The sequence below is a fragment of the Cetorhinus maximus genome, chromosome 20 (genome assembly GCF_964194155.1).
Source record: "Cetorhinus maximus chromosome 20, sCetMax3.hap1.1, whole genome shotgun sequence".
Classification (NCBI taxonomy): Eukaryota; Metazoa; Chordata; class Chondrichthyes; order Lamniformes; family Cetorhinidae; genus Cetorhinus; species Cetorhinus maximus.
The window spans coordinates 74,741,939-74,762,506 of NC_135898.1; the positions used below are offsets into that span (position 1 = coordinate 74,741,939).

General features: G+C 46.9%; 1 protein-coding gene across 1 annotated transcript in view; it reads left to right on the top strand.

Annotated features, from left to right (window-relative positions):
* The window catches only part of kndc1 (kinase non-catalytic C-lobe domain containing 1), a 252,960-nt gene that overhangs the window by 111,300 nt on the left and 121,092 nt on the right, over window positions 1-20,568 (top strand). Inside the window, exons 8-11 of the mRNA XM_078564922.1 lie at window positions 9,518-9,589; window positions 9,717-9,778; window positions 9,865-10,023; window positions 11,146-11,223. Coding sequence (XP_078421048.1) covers window positions 9,518-9,589; window positions 9,717-9,778; window positions 9,865-10,023; window positions 11,146-11,223 — 371 coding nt within the window. The remainder of the gene's footprint in view (window positions 1-9,517; window positions 9,590-9,716; window positions 9,779-9,864; window positions 10,024-11,145; window positions 11,224-20,568) is intronic.

The window sequence follows — 20,568 nt, forward strand, 5'->3', positions numbered from 1 at the left end:
CACTCAAGCAACGCAGAGGTCTGAAAGTACAACCAAATGCTCCAGAGCCTTTCACTCCCCGGGCACAGACTGCAAACTAATGAGCATTTTAGTGGACTGCAGCATAATAGGACGACTGGGCACATTGCACCATCTCCTTGCAGAAGCTGGCCTTGGAGCAGTCACTGGTGGAGATGCTCACAGCCCCTTGCAATGTCATCATCCCAGTTTGGGCCAGTCTCCCCCATGGTTCAAGCTAACAGTGCAGCTTTGCAGTGCGGGTTAGGAGAACGCCTGCACCTGAGCTGAGAGCACAGCATGCAGTCCAGCGGGCAAAGCTGCCACCAATCGGTCCAGTTTGAGTGGGGTGGAGGTGGGTGGTTTCGGGCAGCCATGCAGCTCACTAAACTAGCAATCTCTAGGATTTGTTAAGGAGCCTTCAGACTTCACCAAGAGAGGTTCTTAGTACACCCAAGCCTAACCCACGTGTTTCTCTCTTTCATCCTGCAGGAGGAGAACATCGGGAGGATGGAGCCTAGTAACCTAGATGTATGCCTCATGGCTGACAGAGAGCTGAAACTAAGGAGAAGAGAGCGACAGAGGCACCTGGCTGAGCAGAAGGAGGAGCAGCACCCTTGGAAAGATGGGCGTTGGGGCTCCCACTCACGCTGCTGAAGAGCCGCAGTGAGCCGTCGCTGGTCAGCGCCTAGCTAGACCCAGGGTCTATAGGCGGCGCTTGTCATTTCTGCAGATGACCGAGAACCAGTGTTGCTGAAGACTGCGCATGACCCGGGAACTGATTGGTCACATCTGACAGCTACTGCAGGATTTGGCGCCATGGAGACATGGAGGGCGTCCAATACCCCTGGCCATGAAGGTGACTGCAGTGCTCAATTTCTACGTCAGTGGCTCCTTTCAGGGCTCCCGAGGTGTCCTCTGTTGGATATCGCAAGCCTCCATGCACAAATGCATCCATGAGGTCACGGATGCCATCTTTGCGAAGGCACACAACTTTGTGCATTTCGGCTGGCATCAGGAAAGCCAGGAAACAAGAGCACTGGGATTTGCACAGGTCTCAGGTTACAAATCCCTGTGGTCTTCCAAGGTCCAGAGAGGCTGCAGGATTGGCTCCTCAGGGTCAAGGGCTACCTGCAGAGGATGTGGCTCATGATACCCGTGCAGTGGCCTCTGAGTGCAGCAGAGAGAAGGTACAGCAAAGCTCATGTTGCAACTCATGCCTTGGTGGAGCAAACCATCGGGATGTTGAAAATGAGGCTCTGATGCCTGGATCGGTCCGGTGGAGCCCTGCAATACAGCCCACAGAGGATATCATGTATCGTCATCGCCTGTTGCGCCCTTCACAACCTGGCACTGCAACGGGGAGAGGAGTTGGATATGGAGGAGATGGAGGTGCTGCATATCTCCTCCAGTGAGGAGGACTTCGACCGGGATAAGGATGAGGAGGTCCTCAAAGGTGAGGATGATGGCGATGAGGCCATTGCACTAGCTAAACAAGGCAGGCGAGCTTGGGAGGCCCTCAGAGCGGCTAGATTCATGGAGGATGATGATGACATGCAGTGAAGAGACACCATAGATCCTCACATTGCACCTGTGAATGTTTGACTCCTGTCTGACAGATGGCAGTGCACAAGCCATCTGTGATAGGGCTCCTGTCATGAAGACGCAGCGGACGCCCATAATCCCTACATTCCAGGAGGATGATGACGACAGCAGTGGGGACACTCCATAGATCCTCACATAGCTTATGTAAATTAAAATAGAAAATGCAGGAAAAACTCAGCAGGTCTGGCAGCATCTGTGGAGAGAGAAACAGAGTTAACGTTTCAACTCTGTATGACTCTTATTCAGAGTTAAAAGAGCTTATGTGAATGTCTGAGTCTTGTCTGGCTGAAGACAGATCGCTCGTGCTCTGTGAACAGGGTCTTATCATGGAGATGCAGCGGGGAAACTTTAACTTCTCCTGATCCTATGGCATCCTTCGTGAGCTGAACCCTTCAGGACCACCCTGTCACCAGACACAGACGCTGATGAGATAGGGGGCCAGCCTCACCTCAAAGATGCTGGGAGCACACAGAGAAAACGATGGAAATCTGTGCTGCCAGCCCAGGACATTTTCTAGCAGCAATAATAAGCCCCATCAAGGTGCAGGCATGACTGATGTGACCAGTGACAGTGAAGGCGCAGCATCAGTGTGCTGGGAAAGTTACACACTGCACAGAGAAGAGGCCCTGGGCTGAGACACCTGCCTTTATCTTGTGCAGGGACCAAGGTTTCACATCTGAGTGACTCGAATACTGCTCATCACAACAAGGAGCCACAGGCAAGGAGACATTCTTGGGAGTTTATTTACAATAGTGAACATTATGTACAACTGATTACCACCCATGCCCAGGCTGTGCAGCTACATCTTCTTAGCATTCCTAACCTTGCCGCTATGTTTTGGTGCTCCCCTGACATCCACAGCGGAGGTGGCGGCAGCCTGCTGACTGCTGCGTCCTGTCCTCTGGAGAGCCAAGACCTGGAGGGCCCCAGCATGCTTTCGAGGTCCTGCTGTGTGGCAGTGGCACCCTCCTTGGTCTGTGGAGCTGAATTTGCTAGGTCACAGGAAGAGGGAATTCGGATGGGCCGGACACTCTGGGAGTCACCTGGATGGATGGCCCTGGTTCACCTGCTGATCCTCCTCCATATGGGTGCCCGAGGGCCCCTGGCTGACTCCTTGAGGAGAAGGGGAAGCTGGAGTGAGGTCGAGCTGCTCTGTGCCCCTCTCACTTTGACACTGTTGAAGACCAACTATGGTGTTAGCAATGGAGTTTAGCCCACGCAGCAGTGCAGGACCGATGCCCTGGACCAAGGTCTCCATGGCAGTTGCCATCCTACCAGTAATGACCTCAGTGCATTGGCATGCCGGCACTATCACCTCAGACTGAAGGTGGACGGACTCCTCCATTGTACCTTGCAATCTGAGGAGTGCAGCAGACATCCCTTCCTGATGTTCCCGAACTTGCCTTTGCAGCTCCCGCAGCAGGTATGACCAAGTCCAGGGGCCCAATCACCTGACTCGGACTCAGCAGATTTCTGGTCTCCAGCAGTCTTCCAAGTGCGAGAAACCTGGGAAGTCCGTGCGCTGCCTATTGTGGATCAGACAGTGCAATGTGCTCCCCAGATTGTGACCCTGAGACTATTCTAAAGCTAGGTTCCACTGAGGTGTGTATCTCTGCGCTGGTGGAGGGTGTGGGTGAGAGCTGTGATGGGTCTTAATTGAGGGTTTCAGCAGACTCCTCTTCTGAGGTGCCTTTGGTGCTTGAGTTGAGGACCTGGGTCATGGACCCCCTTTCGGCTGTTTCCCAGATGTGCCTGCGGAAGCAAGGAGAGATAATTAGTGCATGGAGGTGGCCTGTGAAATAGGACATGTCACTCACAGCATGGTTGTCTGCTGGATGTTGCACTGCTGGATCCTCACTTCTTGAGCACTGCCGATCTCACCATCAGTACAGGAGCGGTCCAGATCCTCGCCGGCCAACTTGATGACTCTATTTTCAAAGCTTGTGAGGACCTTGATTTCAGGAATTCCTCCACCTGTCTGTGACCTCTCCATTTTGTCGTGTGCCGGCTTGTCCTGCACGAATCCAGACGGAGAAACTGTAAGCAGGATGCATGACAGGCCATATGAGAAGGATGCCTGGTATGTGTGGGAGGTGAATGGTCCCATAAACGGGATGAGGACAATGAAGGTGTGTATGAGAGAGTGAATGGTGATGTGCCTTGAACTGGCAGTGAGTGAGATCCCTGTGGATGTGCGATGGGTTTGTGAGTGTGTGAGTTAAGAGCGATGAGAAGAGTGACTTACCCTGGCAGAATGGAGGAAACCATTCATCCTCTTTTGGCACTGGGTGGCCGTCCTCTTTTGCAGGGCTTTGGCGTTGACCACCTCTGCCACTGCCTCCCAAGCCGGATTGGTGATGTTGCCGCCCATCCTGTGGCCAGAGCGGGGGTAGAGGACATCACGGCGGGTCTCCACAGCGTCCAAAAGGCATTCCAGGGACAAGTCACTGAATTGGAGGGCTGCAGTCTTCTTGCCTTTCGGGGCCATGTCTTCTGTGCAACGGTCCTTGGCTGGAAGCACTGAGAGGTGCGCGCGCGGCTGCACTTTAAATATGATGCCCAGCGTGAAGAAGTGGTGAGGTGACGGTGTGGCGGGCGAATTGAAGTCCGCCCACCAGTGAAACAGTGGCCAGAATCTTCGGGTTGGCGTGCGGGGGCGGGCCTCACTCGCCAACGTGTAAAATGACGCTCGGTGATGTCTGGCATGCGTCCTGAAGTTACCGCGCGTCATTCTGGTTTGCAGTTTGGCGGGCACGCACCGGAGTTGGCTGCGCACCCGCTGAGCTGTCAAAGTCCTGTTAAGGCCATTTAAAAACTAATTAAGAGAATTAACGGAGCTGCCCGCCCAACCTTCAGGTTGACGGGCAGGCGAAGAGCCCAGGCGGCCTTCGCATCCTGTGGAAGAGGTTTCATGAAGGATTTATAAATCAAATAAATTTTTTAATTAAAATTCATTGACATGTGCCGGTTCATGTGACACTGTCTGAAATGTTTTTTTCTTTATTTAAATTTTGCATGATGAAATTAAACTCCCTGAGGCAGCTCCGTGCCCCAGAGAGATTTCTGCATGCTTTTGCGCACATGTGCAAAGAAAGAGTGCAGGCCCCAACTCAGCCTACTCCCCCCGCTCGCACAGGGAACGCTCAGCACTTCCGGGTGCGCGTCACGTTGGGCGGGCCTTAATTGGCCCACCCACGTAAAACAGGTGGCGATTGGCTGTGTGCCCAGCTACGCCCGCTCCCACTCAGGCCCCCCCCGCCGACGGGGAGAAAATTCTCTCCAGTGTGTTTCCCTGGAATGCATGATTAATGAGGCAGGATTGGGACAATACAGCGTGAAAAGCCACCATTGTGGCTTGCGGGTAAAATGTCCCTTTTCTCACCTGCTACCGCACTTTGTCCAAATCTGGGACGATTCTGCCTAACCTCTTTGAATAGGAGAGGAGAACATTAATGTATTTCCAATTCTGTGATCTTTGTAATTGGAAAGGTTATTAATCTCTGTCAGGCCCCAGAAGTAGGAGAAATTCTCACACTTTTGTCAAATAACAGCACTTGTCACCTCAATAATCTTACAAATTCTTTACTTGACTGATTATCAAGCTTCTAAGGCTTCCTTCATTGAATATGTAGTTCCTTTTGAAAGCAATGTGCTTAAGGCTATCCTTGCTCTTTCAAGCTCAATAAACATTTTAGATTTTGCAGATACAGCTATTCACATACGTTCTCTGAGGTATAATTCTTACCTCAATAACTTAAACACATTTTTCATGCCACTAAAGGGATTGGAAAATATTCCATTGTGTAATTCTTTTGTTACAACCGCAGACCTAATTTTTCACGTTTTGTTTGCTTTTAATCAAAGTTGGAAGTAACTTCCTCAGAAAAAGGTGTGAAATTGTTATTTTGAATTGTGGAGTGGGCATTCTTTACACAGGTGCTGAGATGGTGCTCCCATATTTTCTCAAAGAATAACATTGTTCGAAAACACCTTTGTGCTGACATTTTGTGCCTTAAGTATTTTTCAGTAAAATACAACATTATTGTTAGATAAAAAACAAAAACAGAATTACCTGGAAAAACTCAGCAGGTCTGGCAGCATCGGCGGAGAAGAAATCAGTTAACGTTTCGAGCCTTCATGGCCCTTCGGCAGAACTGAAGCATAGTTAGGAGAAAGGAGAAATATAAACTGGTTTAAGGTGGGGGGGGGCGGGGGGGGGAAGAGAGAAGTTGAGGGTGTGGTGATTGTGGAGATAAGCAAGCCGTGATAGGAGCAGATAATCAAAAGATGTCACAGACAAAAGGATCAAAGAGGTGTTGAAGGTGGTGATATTTGTCTAAGAAAAGTGCTAATTAAGAATGGAAGACAGGACACTCAAGGTACAGCTCTAGTGGGGGTAGGGTGGACAGACTAACAAAGTTTTAGTTTTAGATTTAAAAATAATGGAAATAGGTGGGGAAAGAAGAATCTATATAAATTATTGAAAAAAAAGGGGGGAGGGGGGAGAAACGGGGTGGGGATGGGGGGAGGGGGAGTTTAAGATCTAAAGTTGTTGAATTCAATATTCAGCCCGGAAGGCTGTAAAGTGCCTAGTCGGAAGATGAGGTGCTGTTCCTCCAGTTTGCGTTGGGCTTCACTGGAACAATGCAGCAAGCCAAGGACAGACATGTGGGCAGGAGAGCAGGGTGGAATGTTAAAATGGCAAGCGACAGGGAGGTTTGGGTCTTTCTTGCGGACAGACCGCAGGTGTTCCGCAAAACGGTCGCCCAGTTTGCGTTTGGTCTCTCCAATGTAGAGGAGACCGCATTGGGAGCAACGAATGCAGTAGACTAAGTTAGGGGAAATGCAAGTGAAATGCTGCTTCACTTGAAAGGAGTGTTTGGGCCCTTGGACGGTGAGGAGAGAGGAAGTGAAGGGGCAGGTGTTGCATCTTCTGCGTGGACATGGGGAGGTGCCATAAGAGGGGGTTGAGGAGTAGGGGGTGATGGAGGAGTGGACCAGGGTGTCCCGGAGGGAACGATCCCTACGGAATGCCGTCGGGGGGGGTGAAGGGAAGATGTGTTTGGTGGTGGCATCATGCTGGAGTTGGCGGAAATGGCGGAGGATGATCCTTTGAATGCGGAGGCTGGTGGGGTGATAAGTGAGGACAAGGGGGACCCTATCATGTTTCTGGGAAGGAGGAGAAGGCGTGAGGGAGGATGCGCGGGATATGGGCCGGACACAGTTGAGGGCCCTGTCAACGACCGTGGATGGAAAACCTCGGTTAAGGAAGAAGGAGGACATGTCAGAGGAGCTGTTTTTGAAGGTAGCGTCATCAGAACAGATGCGACGGAGGCGAAGGAACTACTGAGAGAATGGGATGGAGTTTTTACAGGAAGCGGGGTGTGAGGAGCTGTAGTCGAGGTAGCTGTGGGAGTCGGTAGGCTTGTAATGGAGTTCCTCTGACATGTCCTCCTTCTTCCTTAACCGAGGTTTTCCATCCACGGTCGTTGACAGGGCCCTCAACTGTGTCCGGCCCATATCCCGCGCATCCTCCCTCACGCCTTCTCCTCCTTCCCAGAAACATGATAGGGTCCCCCTTGTCCTCACTTATCACCCCACCAGCCTCCGCATGCAAAGGATCATCCTCCGCCATTTCCGCCAACTCCAGCATGATGCCACCACCAAACACATCTTCCCTTCCCCCCCACTGACGGCATTCCGTAGGGATCGTTCCCTCCGGGACACCCTGGTCCACTCCTCCATCACCCCCTACTCCTCAACCCCCACTTATGGCACCTCCCCATGCCCACGCAGAAGATGCAACACCTGCCCCTTCACTTCCTCTCTCCTCACTGTCCAAGGGCCCAAACACTCCTTTCAAATGAAGCAGCATTTCACTTGCATTTCCCCTAACTTAGTCTACTGCATTCGTTGCTCCCAATGCGGCCTCCTCTACATTGGAGAGACCAAACGCAAACTGGGCGACCGTTTTGCGGAACACCTGCGGTCTGTCTGCAAGAAAGACCCAAACCTCCCTGTCGCTTGCCATTTTAACACTCCACCCTGCTCTCTTGCCCACATGTCTGTCCTTGGCTTGCTGCATTGTTCCAGTGAAGCCCAACGCAAACTGGAGGAACAGCACCTCATCTTCCAACTAGGCACTTTACAGCCTTCCGGGCTGAATATTGAATTCAACAACTTTAGATCTTAAACTCCCCCTCCCCCCCTCCCCCCACCTTTTTTTTCAATAATTTATATAGATTCTTCTTTCCCCACCTATTTCCATTATTTTTAAATCTAAAACTAAAACCTTGTTAGTCTGTCCATCCCACCCCCACTAGAGCTGTACTTTGAGTATCCTGGCTTCCATTCTTAATTAGCACTTTTCTTAGACAAATATCACCACCTTCAACACCTCTTTGATCCTTTTGTCTGTGACATCTTTTGATTATCTGCTCCTATCACGGCTTGCTTATCTCCACAATCACCACACCCTCAACTTCTCTCTTCCCCCCCTGCCCCCCCCCACCTTAAACCAGTTTATATTTCTCCTTTCTCCTAACTATGCTTCAGTTCTGCCGAAGGGCCATGAAGGCTCGAAACGTTAACTGATTTCTTCTCCGCCGATGCTGCCAGACCTGCTGAGTTTTTCCAGGTAATTCTGTTTTTGTTTTGGATTTCCAGCATCCGCAGTAGCTTTTAGCTTTTTGTTTTTATTATTGTTAGATGCCTGGATAAGTCATGATATATTTAAGGTAGGAGGATTAACTTAATGGTCTGTTGATTGACTGTGGCATTTGGGAGCCTCTATGACCATCAGGCTGGATATAATCCATTGCAGCCACTCCTGCCACAACGGTGACCGAAGGATAATGTTCATGTCAAGAGGACAATAAAATTGTACAGAAGGTTGAGGTGAATCTTCCTTTGATTCCTCCCCCTTACAGTGTACAGGAGTTGTTCCTTTCTGAATGTGCTTTAGTTTTTCATACATTGTTTTTTTTTCTTTCATTCCAAATATCAATTTATGCATTGAGAGCTGCCCAACCTTTCCTACTCTAGACTTACAATTCCCATGGGCACTTTTTGCACATTTCAGTCCATTGGAGCTGTATTCAGACTTCCTTGTTGAGATCTGATAAAAATAAATGAGGGTTTGTTTTGATCTTTCCGGGAGTTCCGCTTTGGTTTATTAATTTGTATGTAGTTCACCAACCGATCATTTTGAGTTGCATTTTGGTAACAGCTGGCCAATTGCTTTTAGGCTCTTTCCTACAATTGACTTTATAATTTCTTTTTAGTTCGAACATTCTTTGTATATTTTTAACGTTTCTTTTTGTTCTTTTTTTTTTACAGAACCTTTGAAAAAAATTCACCTGTGTTCCAAAGTTGGGTTTTTAAATGGCTCTTTAAATGACCTTGTAACATAATGTTATGCAGTTTAAATTTACACATAGTGTCACCTCTAGGTGAAATACCTTTGGCTTGTTGAGGCCATTCACTTTTAATATATATTACATATATGTGTTTGTCACATTTTCTTTGTTGAGCATTTTTTGTTGTTCTGCATTTGACTCATCCTATCTAAATTCCTAGCAATTCATTTCTCATTTATCTAATTTTTCCTTTGTTGCTTTGTCAAACTATTCCTCAAGGTCCTCCTTTTGCATCTGTACATTTCCTTGCTAGGACTTGGTGTTCATTGAATATGTTATTTATCACATCGTTAGCTATGGTGGAAATACAAGAGCACACATATGCAACCTGTACTTAGATTTGTTATAATTAGACAACTTGGAAGGATAGTGTGCAATGTGACTTTTTGCTGTTGATGTTTGACATGATCAGTAACTCATTTTGTAAATCTAATTCAGCAATATGAAAGAATTGTCTGTTAATAACAGTGTGATTAAATTTTCTTTATATTTTGTAGAATACTTATGTCTAGAGTCTGCATACATTGACACTAGTGGAGAAGTCTTGTTTGCATCGCCACTGAGCAATGGTATGTTGAGCAGCATTTTTACTTTCTGTGCTATGAACTTTATTTCTGAATAAGATAATTAAAATATTTTCGATAGTTAACAGCTACTGTAAAATTTAGTTTATTGATGCCTATTCCTTCCCCTTAGGAAATCTGGATTCATTCTATTTGGCACCTGAATTTGAAAAACAAGGAGTGGTTACAGAAAAGGTTTGATAATTAAATTGTGAGCATTTCCCTGTAATACCCCACAAATAACCAATAGATTTCTCTGAAGGAATGTATCTTCTCAACAGGTTTGCGTTTATGGTGTTGCCGCTATTTTGTGGGCAGCAGCTAAGTTCAATGCTCCAGTGAATCAAAAGTTGCCATTATCCAGAAATCTCAAGAATTTGCTGTTGGATATGGCGAAGAGGAACTCCATAGAAAGACCTTCAATTACAGATGCACTGGAGGTACATGTGCCAAACCTCATATTCTAGCTAGCCGTTTCTGCTAAAAACTTTTTCTGCAAATGATATCAAAGTTACCTAACAATTATTGAATATAAATTTCTCCAAATTACAACAATGTTTTTTGCCAACAGTCATACGTGCATTCTGTGCTTCCAGGTTATGCAGTCTTAATATAACCTCTGAGTTGTAGTCCTGCACCACCATCTATCTGTACTAGCTTGTCACTGACAGTGGTGATAGTAATCGAATTGCACTGGTATTTTGATAAGATTAGATTAACAGAAAATAAATATTGAAACATTGGGAATAATCAAAATAATGTTACATATTGATCATAGACATACAATTAAATCCACCATGTCACCATGATCTTTTCTAAACCAGTAAAGAATTTATTATTGCAGTATCAATTTCATAGTAAAATCTAACATATTATCTTATTGGTTGAGAAAAGAGAATATTTTACAGCATCATGACTTAGTAGAAAATGGAGTAAGGTAATATTTTCAACTCTGCAAACTGACTGGACTTAAGGGTAGCGTTAATTAGTTTATTATATATGATCAAGGTGGAGTAACACTTTTATAAAGTAATGATAAAATAGTTCAGGGTGATCTAACTGTAGCCCATATGTCAGAATTGGATACCTGAACTTTATCTATCTAGCCTGAAAATCTCCAGTGACTTACTCTGCTACAATCTATTTATAAAAGAATGCTGTAAATCCAATTAGTAACACAAATTTTAAGGAGCTGTGTTTGTATGTTAACCTGGAGAGGGCAAGGCTTTTCAGTGTATTCCTTCAATTTGGCATTTACTCGTGCAGTTCTTCATACATAGCTCATGGGAACCCATAGCAACCAACCGGGTGGTCCATAATGGGATAGGTGAATTTGGCAGATGCTGATCTCATTTGCTTTGTTCCCTCATTCTGCTTATTGCTGTTTTAATAGAATTATAGAAATTTAAGTGACTGTGCAAAGGTGCTAAAGTTAAATTATGGGCAAACTTATTTTTTTGTTGTGTTCTGCAAATGCAGAAAGTTTGTATAAATTTAGACCTGAAACAAAAAAGGATAGAACCAACTTTTATGCTCATGCCATTTTTTTTTTATTTTCACAGGTTTGTAACGATTACCTCATTAAGCGAGGAATTGACAGCAGAGAGATTTTGAATTTGCTGAGGAATTCCATTATACAGGTAGTTCTACTGACTTCAATTCCATTCATAGTTCCCTTCATTTTTTTTTGTTGCTGAAACCTCAGTTTTAATTTCTAGTGCACCACTTCCAGAGTTGTAATAGTGTTGCTTCCATTAGAGTAAGCACACGAACTTTATGGAAAGAGGTAATGTGATGCTTGAAACATCAAAACATTGTTTTGTTTATTTTACTCCCCTTCCTCTCAACAGAGCACAGATTTTGTAAATTATTAACTTTGAGGCATCATTTGGCACTATGCTGTCATCATCACTTTCTATTCAATACTTCTTCTTTCAGTTTCTCCCATCTCACTTGGGGCTGCCACAATGCTGGTTGATCACGTTTTTCCATCTCGTCCTGTCAGTCACTCTCATTCCTTTTCCAATTCTGCTGTGTTTAAGTCTCCCACCACTGCATCTTTCCACCTGGTCTTAGGCTTTCCTCTTTTCTCCATCCTGGCAGTCCCATCACCATCAGTCACCTCACCACATTTCTCTTCTCTCTCTGCACACCAGATGACCATACCATTTCAATCTCTTCTCAGCTACTTTCTTCGATACTCCCACAATCTTCACTGACTCCCACCCAATGTGCTAGTTCCTGATATTGACCTTTCTCGTCACTTTCGGTTCAATACAATTTGCCTATTTTTTCCAACTTATTCTCTGCTCCCAATGTGGTCCCCTCTACACTGGGGAGACTAAACGCAGACTGGGTGACCGCTTTGCGGAACACCTTCGGTCTGTCCGTAAGCATGACCCAGACCTTCCTGTTGCTTGCCATTTCAATACCCTATCCTGCTCTCATGCCCACATGTCCGTCCTTGGCCTGCTGCAATGATGCAGTGAAGCCCAATGCAAACTGGAGGAACAGCACCTCATCTTCCGATTAGGCACTTTACAGCCTTTTGGACTTAGCATCGAGTTCAACAACTTCAGACCATGAACTCTCTCCTCTATCTACACCCCTTTTTAAATCCATTTTTTCAAAATTCGTTTTTATTTTTTATCCACTTATTTTTTTTCATTTTTATTTTCATTTATTTATTCATTGTTTTATCCTTTTTTTAATTCCCCCCTTTTATCCCATTTTCAATCCCTTTTTTCCCCCCACCACTGCCCCTTCCCCCCCATCCCACCCCCCTCAAGGGCCATCTGTTACTTGTTCATGTTGTTCTTTTCAGAGCGCTTGCCCTTATCACATTCTGCTTTCTTACCCAAATGCCACTATCAGCATCCTTCTTAGCCCTTACGACAACTATTAACACTCCCTTTGTCCTTTTGTTCGTGACATCTTTGTCAATCTCTCCTTTGCCCCCACCTAATGCTGGCCTTCTATCCAGCTTCACCTGTTCCACCCCCCTTAAACAGTATAAATTTCATCACATTTCTGCTTCTCTTTAGCTCTGAAGAAGAGTCATACGGACTCGAAACGTCAACTCTGTTTTTCTCTCCACAGATGCTGTCATTCCTGCTGAGTTCTTCCAGCATTTTCTGTTTTTGTTTCAGATTTCCAGCATCTGCAGCATTTTGCTTTTATCTTAGAATTTTATACTTTCCTGGGGGTGGTTTGGCAGACAGCTTAAAATTTGGCATAATACCATGGGCGCCTTTTCCAGTGCCCACTCGCCCATCCTGACCCATCCACAATTTTATGAAGGGTGGGTGGGGTATTAGGCTGCCCATCTGTCCATGGGCCAATTGAGACCCTTTGCTGGTCAAATAATGACCACTTAAGGGCCTCTTCCATCTCTATGCAGTTTTTCACGTGGCAGGCAGAGGGAGGAGCCAGGTTTAAAGACCGTCAGGTCCCACTCCTGGGGCTACTGGCGGGAAAGTGAGTCATATGAGTCTTTTACAGGTTCCTTGAGCCAATCAGAGGCCCCTCCCCTCTCACCCCTCCAAGGTCTGGCCCCCTTGTGGGTTCCCATCATCCCTATCCCCCAGCCAGCACCCCGGCCTTCACCTCCTCCCCCACCCCTCACCAAAAACCCCCTCCCCTCACAACTTACCCCTCCATCTGGCTTCAGCGACAATCTTTCAATCTTTGCTAGGGCCTTGATGCTGCCCCAGCGGTGGTCACCTCTCCCAGCGGAGTTGCTGGGACCAGAGAGTTGACAGCCATCTGATTGGCCAGCAGCCGGGGCTCCTCTCCAGGGGACGGGCTCACCATCAGATTTTTTTGCCGGGGTTGGGTAGGAACCCCAGTGAGCTGTGAAATCCTGAGCATTAGCTGTGATCTTTTGCATGAGACATTAAACCGAGGCCCCATCTGCTCTCTCAGGTGGATGCAACAAAACTTAATTTGAAGAGAAACAATTGAGTTATCCCTGGCGTTCTGGCCAATATTTATCCCTCAATCAAAAACAGAATATCTGGTCAATATCATATTTCTACCCATGGGACCTTGCTTTGCACAAATCGTGTGCCACATTTCCAAAATTACAACAGTAACTATACTTCAAAAAAACTACTTAATTGGATGTAGAGCCCTTTGAGATGCTCTGAGGTGGTGAAAGGTGCTATATAAATGCGAGTCTTTTTCCTTTTTCACTTGGCAGCAAGCATGTGCAAGATGCTTTTACCTAAACAGGTTGGCTGATATTAACATAGTGATGATCAGAATCAGTGCCTGCTCGTTGCAGCATATGTTTTGCACTGGAAGTATACTCAGTAGCATTGATTTCCCAGTCAGGCCCTTCCATTGAATGGCATTTGCACTAGAATATTGTTCAGGAAACTGTGGCCCTGTGGCGCTTGATTTTCAGCTCATGAGCTTAATTAGATGAGAATTCAGGGGGCTAGCACCCCCCCCCCCCACCCCTCCATTTTCCCAATCGTTATTCTCTGTCAGCACCAATCCTCACTGGGAGCACCCGAGCTCAAGAGCCTTGTATGGCTGTTGTGAATGAGTGGAGTGTGAATGCAGACTTCTCTTAGAGCTGTGCTTCCCGCTTTGACATTCCTGAATTTTAAAATGGAAAATTAAAGAAAGGAAATAGCGGCTGGATAATATGCAAAATGAATAGAACTTACCACATCTTGTGCTTCAGCGCGTCCATTAGTGGCAACTAGTAAGTGAGTGAATAGATAGGGTGAGAATGAGGATGATACTAAAAATGGTCCTAGTCGTCAGCTTGATGGAAGCCTGCAAACTCACTATTCCACATTCCTCATGCACATTTCTGTGCCAAGTGGGCCAAGTTCTGCATCTTCATAGGAACTGAAGAGCCTCTTCCCACACAAGTCTGTTCTCGGCATTGTGCACCACCTGTCCTGTAAACAAAGAAGCATATGTAGAAATTCACATTATTGGGAGGAGATACAGGATTAAATCAGAGCCATTGTGCAGGCAACAGTTGCAATGATTACATTAATATGCATCATGCAGCTGAGTTGTTGAAGAGTGCAGTTCCCAGCAAGGTTGGCAGAATTGCAGATGTTTCAAAGTGCCCTGATGTTAAGTGGAGCTGTGCGGTAAACATTAGCATGAGCGATAGACAGGGCAGGATTTCCCGGCCCCGCCAGTGGCAGGCATCGCCGCAGGCAGGAGGTGAAAATTTGGAGAGCGGCCAAAAGAAATTTTTGGAAGAGGGCTATTGTATCAGACTTAAAAGAATTTAAGAGTCCATTGCTTACTGATACACGACCTTTCAGTCTTTTTTCTTTGTGGCACATCACAATTAGATTCTAAGGCCACAAAATTCAGCTCCATAGCACCCCTGGGACCAATGCTACAGAAGCCGTATACCTTCAAAACAGTCGGGCACAGCACTTCCGGTCACTTCGGTTGTGACCTGCGTGGCACCCCATGCTGGGAGGGACGCTAGGGCAGGCCTACCATACACGTAGCAGAAACTTTTGCAATTAGTGGATTGTGACCGCTCAGGCTGATTTGACGTATATTCTGCAAACAAGGAATTTGCAGGTCCAATGAATGCCCTGTGCTAACCACTCAGAGCTGAAAAAACATTCAGTAACATTATTTAAAGGGCTAGTTCAGCATGCAAGTGAGGTACATTTGACTTACAGTTGCTTTTGCAAACTTTGTGGAAGTACTCTGGTGTGTTTTGGAGGAGTTCTGGTGATTGTCTAGATTTGGAAGGGAGCATTCTGACGGGGCGGAGAATTTTGTGAACTGCCCACAGAAAGGATGCTCCAGCTTTGGGAGCTTTAGTTGCTGTACCTCTGGGTTATGCAACATGACAGGGAAATGGAGCTGAGGCTACAGAGAGAGGAATCTCTGTACAGAGAGAAAAGCAGCGTTCTCTACAGTAAGCTGTACCCACCAACGGTTTTCAGAGATTGCTCCTAACTTCACCTCAGCCAGGAGCAGTGCCTGAGGTGCCTGAGATTCACCGAGGCAGTGATCAATGAACTGTGCCACCTCCTTCAACAGGAACCAGAGGCTCACAACAGGGTGAGAGTGGCAGTGCCCGTGGTCACCAAGGTCACTGTCACTCTCAACTTCTATGCAATCAAATCCTTCCAGGTGGGAGCAGCGGGTGACATCACAAACATATCCCTGTTTGCCATCCATTGCTGCATCCAAAATGTGACCAAGGCCCTGAACAAAAGGAGGAGAGTTCATGCTTTTTTTTCTCTAACCAGGGCGAAGCAGCACGACCAGGCACATAGCTTAGCCAGGGTAGCAATATTCGCAATGGCGCAGGGAACAACTCCATGGGCAGGATTTTCCCTTTGTCAGGCGGGCGTGGCAGGCAAGGCAGGCCTGGGAGCGGCCGTGAAACGGACTACCGCCCGCGATCTGGCCCGGACCGCCATTACACTCTGACTGGCCAATTAACGGCCAGCCAGAGTGAAACGCGCGCTGAGAACCTCAGCACTGCTGGGGTGGGGGCGGGGGGGAACACTTGTGCTGAAGTCTACGCATGCGCGGGTGAGCGCTCACTGAAAGCTCCCTGAGGGCACAGAGCTGCTTCAGGGAGCTGAAGAATTTTACAATCAAAAATAAAGATTTTAGGAATAAGGGAAACATGTTCCCCCACCCCGCCCCCCCGACTCAGTTACATGAACAGGGATATATTAAAAATGATGTTGAAAATTTTTAATTTTTTTTATAATTACTGTTGGAAACCTCATCCCGCCCATGGATGAGGTTTCATAGAAAATGCAAAGGCCGTTTGGTGAAAAATACAAATTACTTACTTGCTTAAGGGCCTTAATAGGCCTCTTAATTGTCGGCGGACACTGCCGACTCTTGCGTGCACACCTGCCGACCGAAATATTGCAGGAATGCGTGATGACGTTGGGACGCTAACCCGACGTCAGTGCGCATTATTTACTCCCAATCGGGGGTGGGGGGGGCGCACGCCCGCCTGCTTGCGGGATGTAAAATCCTGCCCCAGGGGTGAGTTCCGTAGGCTTCAGATGTAAGTGGCGAGAGATACAGGAACCGCAGTTGGTGTCCGATCATACCCAAACAGTCATGTCAATGAATGCCAGCTGTCCTGGCAACAGCTGTGATGCCTTCATCCTGACTCAGTCTGTCATTCCTGGCGTCTTCAGGTCAGCAGGAAGAACCAGGGGCATCTAGCTTGGAGGCAGTGCATACACCATGTACATGGCTGATGACTTCCCTCCGCCATTTGACCAGGCGAAGACAACAGGCATATTATGAAAGCCATGCAGCACAAGTCTGCAGATACTCTGCTTATTTATTTATGGATTTGCTTGGAAAAGAGAGTTTTTGTGTTGTATTTAATCATGAAAGAAAAGATCTCTCCAGTTTCTTCATTACAACTCAAACACCTCATGGACGAGTAAAGAAAAAAATGCGTTGTTGGCTAAAGATGTTATGGAAAGCTGTTTCGTTGCAACGTTTTAGCCAAGAGGACTCAGTTATGGGATGACTCAGATGGATAGGAAGATGGGAAACTGTGGAGCAATGTGGTGATGGGATGATGTCCTAAGGGAACCGGAGTCTCAGTAGGAACTCACGGACAGCTCAACTGGAGAAAAGTCATCCTGGATATGACCTCCCCCCCGCCTCCTCCTGATGTGGTGTCAGTATGCCTAGTGCCAATGGCTCCCCCCTTAAATAGCAAGGTTGTGGAGATCACAGCAGACCACCATGACCTTGGAGACAGATTGTGGTGAGCATTGCATGGCTCCTCCCCCAGCGGTCCAGATTGTGGAATTGTTGCTTGAGGATACAGATTATCTGCTTTTCAGTCAACCAGTAGTTTAGGTCCCACTTGGCCAAACACTGCAATCGTTCAACTGAGGAGGCAACACGAAGCTTGTGTGGGACTATGCGTGGGCTGATAGCAAATCACGAACCTCATACCCGAGAACTGGAGCAAGCCAGTTTTTAACCCAAGTCTGTGAGGAAAGTGGGAAGGTATTTTCTTTCATGATTAAATACAACACGCAAAAAGCTTTCTCTTTCAGCGGCCATAAATAAATAAACAGAGTATCTCCAAACTTGGTGAAATCAAGATAAATGACAAGGGAGCAGGGACAGGGAGGGACAGGAGTTTCCTGTTCAAATGCAAGGAAAACATTCATTACCGAGGAATTATTTTTGAACTGCCCCACTACACTACAGTGGTAATTATGACTTTTGAAACGTTGTGACTGAGTTACACTGGAGCACATGCTCAGCTTGACTAATTTGGCACTGAATATACAATGGAAAGGCCAATTTTCTGGAGCCTATGTTTTTAGGGGGATAATTCTGGCTTGCTGCCTGGCCACCAGTCAGTTATCTGACTGGGAAAGTTGTAGAGAATGGCTTCGGCAGGAAGCAGAGACCTACCGTAACACTTGTTGCCTGCAAAATTTTACGAACAATATACAAATTTATTTTAGCAAGTGCCTTCACCTGTTCAATCATTTGGCTTTTGATTATTTTCTAACCTATAATGATTTAATGTGGGGGTCTAGTAGCACAGTGGGTAGTGGTCCTGCCTCTGACCCAGAAGCTCTGGGTTCAAGTCCCACCCCATGACTGAATGGGAAGGTGTTTTCAGAACGTTGCTAATCAGGTCGTGTATCAACTTGCAAATCCTTCTAACATACACCAGTGGCAGGTGGTAAGAGCAGGAAAGATTCCTGGTCAACCATGTGGTGGAAAGAAATTGGAGCATCTAACATGACTATTCATAGTTCCAGGTGACAGCATGCATTTAACAGTGCATGTTACCACAGCAGCTCGGTCTCTTAAGGGGCTGGTTTTCTTAATTGGCTGGATGATCACTGGGGATCAGATTGGTGTCTAGCAGCAGCCACGGGGGTTTGGTCCCCATTTCAGCTTGGGTGGATTCGGGACCTGCTGCCTTGCATACCTGTGGTGGAGGTCGCGGCATTGTGGATCGGACCTGCTTTCGGACCAAGAACTGAAGAAGACGATGAATGATTGAATGGCGTCCCTAGCGCCAAATATGCCAGGGATAAACATGTATTCCATACACCCAGTATTGCTAAAACACAACTAATGAGAAATTTGTTGTAAAATTTACTCCCACCATTTGTGGATATTTATAATATTTGGACGAACTGATTATATGCTTACTGTAAATTTTAGCAGAAAATACAAAAGCAGGCAGGAGCAATTGGGAGCTAGAGGAGAACCTTCGGAATAAATTCTCGCACATTTCCCTAAAGAAACACCAAATTCCCAGTATGACTGGAACAAAAAGAACCTGGACAAGCTCCTCAATGTAACAGCAAGAGAGAATCTAGCATTACACTGCTAAATTGCACACATTTTGTAAGATAGGGCAGAATTTTCAGCTCGATGTGAGGGCGCGTGCTGGACACGCAAGAGCGTGAAATAGCACGATGATGTCAGGCAAGCTTCTCGATATTGCCGCGCACTCGCGCGATATTTCGGTCAGCGGGCGTGTGCAAGAGTCAGCAGCGCACCCGCCGGCAGTCAAAAGGGCTATTAAGCCCCTTGATCAATTATTTAAATTGAACCTTTCGCTGCCCGTCTAATCTTACGGTTGGCGGGCGGACCAATAGGCCAGGCGGCCTTTGCATTTTTTGCGAGTGAGATAAGGTTTCGAACAGTGACTTATAAACAGATTTAAAAATTTAAAACTCATATTTCACATGTCCCTGTTCATGTGACTGGGACATGTCACATCACAGAGTCCTGTGGGTCATGTTTTCTTTATTTTTAATATCTTTATTTCTCATGTTAAAACTCTTCAGCTGCCTGAGGCAGCTCTGTGCATTCAGGGACCTTTCACTGAGTGCAGCCCCGCGCCTGCACATGCTTCAGCGCTCGCACTCCTCCCGCCCCTCAACCCCGTCAGCGCTGAGATTATCAGTGTGTGTTTCATGCTGGCTGGCCGTTAATTGGCCAGCGTGAAATCGCGGTCGGGGCCCTATTCCGGGCGGCAGACTGTTGTGCGGCCACTCCCGGGCCCACCTGCCGTGCCTGCCAAATGAAGGGAAAATCCTTCCCATAGGGCAGGATTTTCCCCATGTTGGGGGTGAAGTTGAAGTGCGAGCACACGAAGGCGCGCCCCCGATTTGGGGCACGCTGCCATTTTACATGGGCGGGCCTTAATTGGCCCGCCCAGTGCGACGTCCTCACGGAAGCGCTATGTGCTCCCTGTGCGGGCGGGGGAGGGATTCCCTAAACCTGAGAGTGCGCTCTTTCCCGCATGCGCACAAAAGAGCGCACTCATCTCCCTGAGGCTAAGTGCTGCCTCAGGGAGATTGGCTCTAATGTACAAATTATTAAAAATAGAGAGAAAAAAACAGTCTCATGAGTTGGGACATGTCCATAACTTTTTAAAAAACTTTTATTAAATTTTTAAAAACCTACATGAAACCTCATCCCGACCGTGGATGAGGTTTCATGGTTTTCCTAATGCCCGCCAGGGCTCCCGGCCTGCCCGCCAACCTTAAGGTTGGACGGGCAGGTCGATTAATTAGCTTAATGATTCTGTCAATGGCCTCAATTGGCCATTGACAGGTCGGCGGGCGCACAGCTGATTCTGCTGAGCCCCCACCTACCTGAAAATTTAAATGGGGCGTGGTAAGGTCGGGAGTTCCGCGCATCATTTTATGCGTCAGCGAGCGGGCCCCGACCCCCCACTTGCTGACGGGAAAATTCTGCCTATAATATTGTACAAAAGGAGCAGTACCACTATATTCCTGCTGATGGTGCTGATGGGTTTTAGAAATGTCTTGTATGTCTATAACAATATTGGCACAAAATTCAGATGGTATAGAGACTGACCTTGGGTCTTATAAGTGACCTTAGATTAGAGGTACAAAATGGCGTCCGTGGCATGTATGCAGATTTCTGGTGCGGGTCGTGCTGGATGAGGGCCTTAGTGTGTGCACAATGAGTGTCCACTGGAA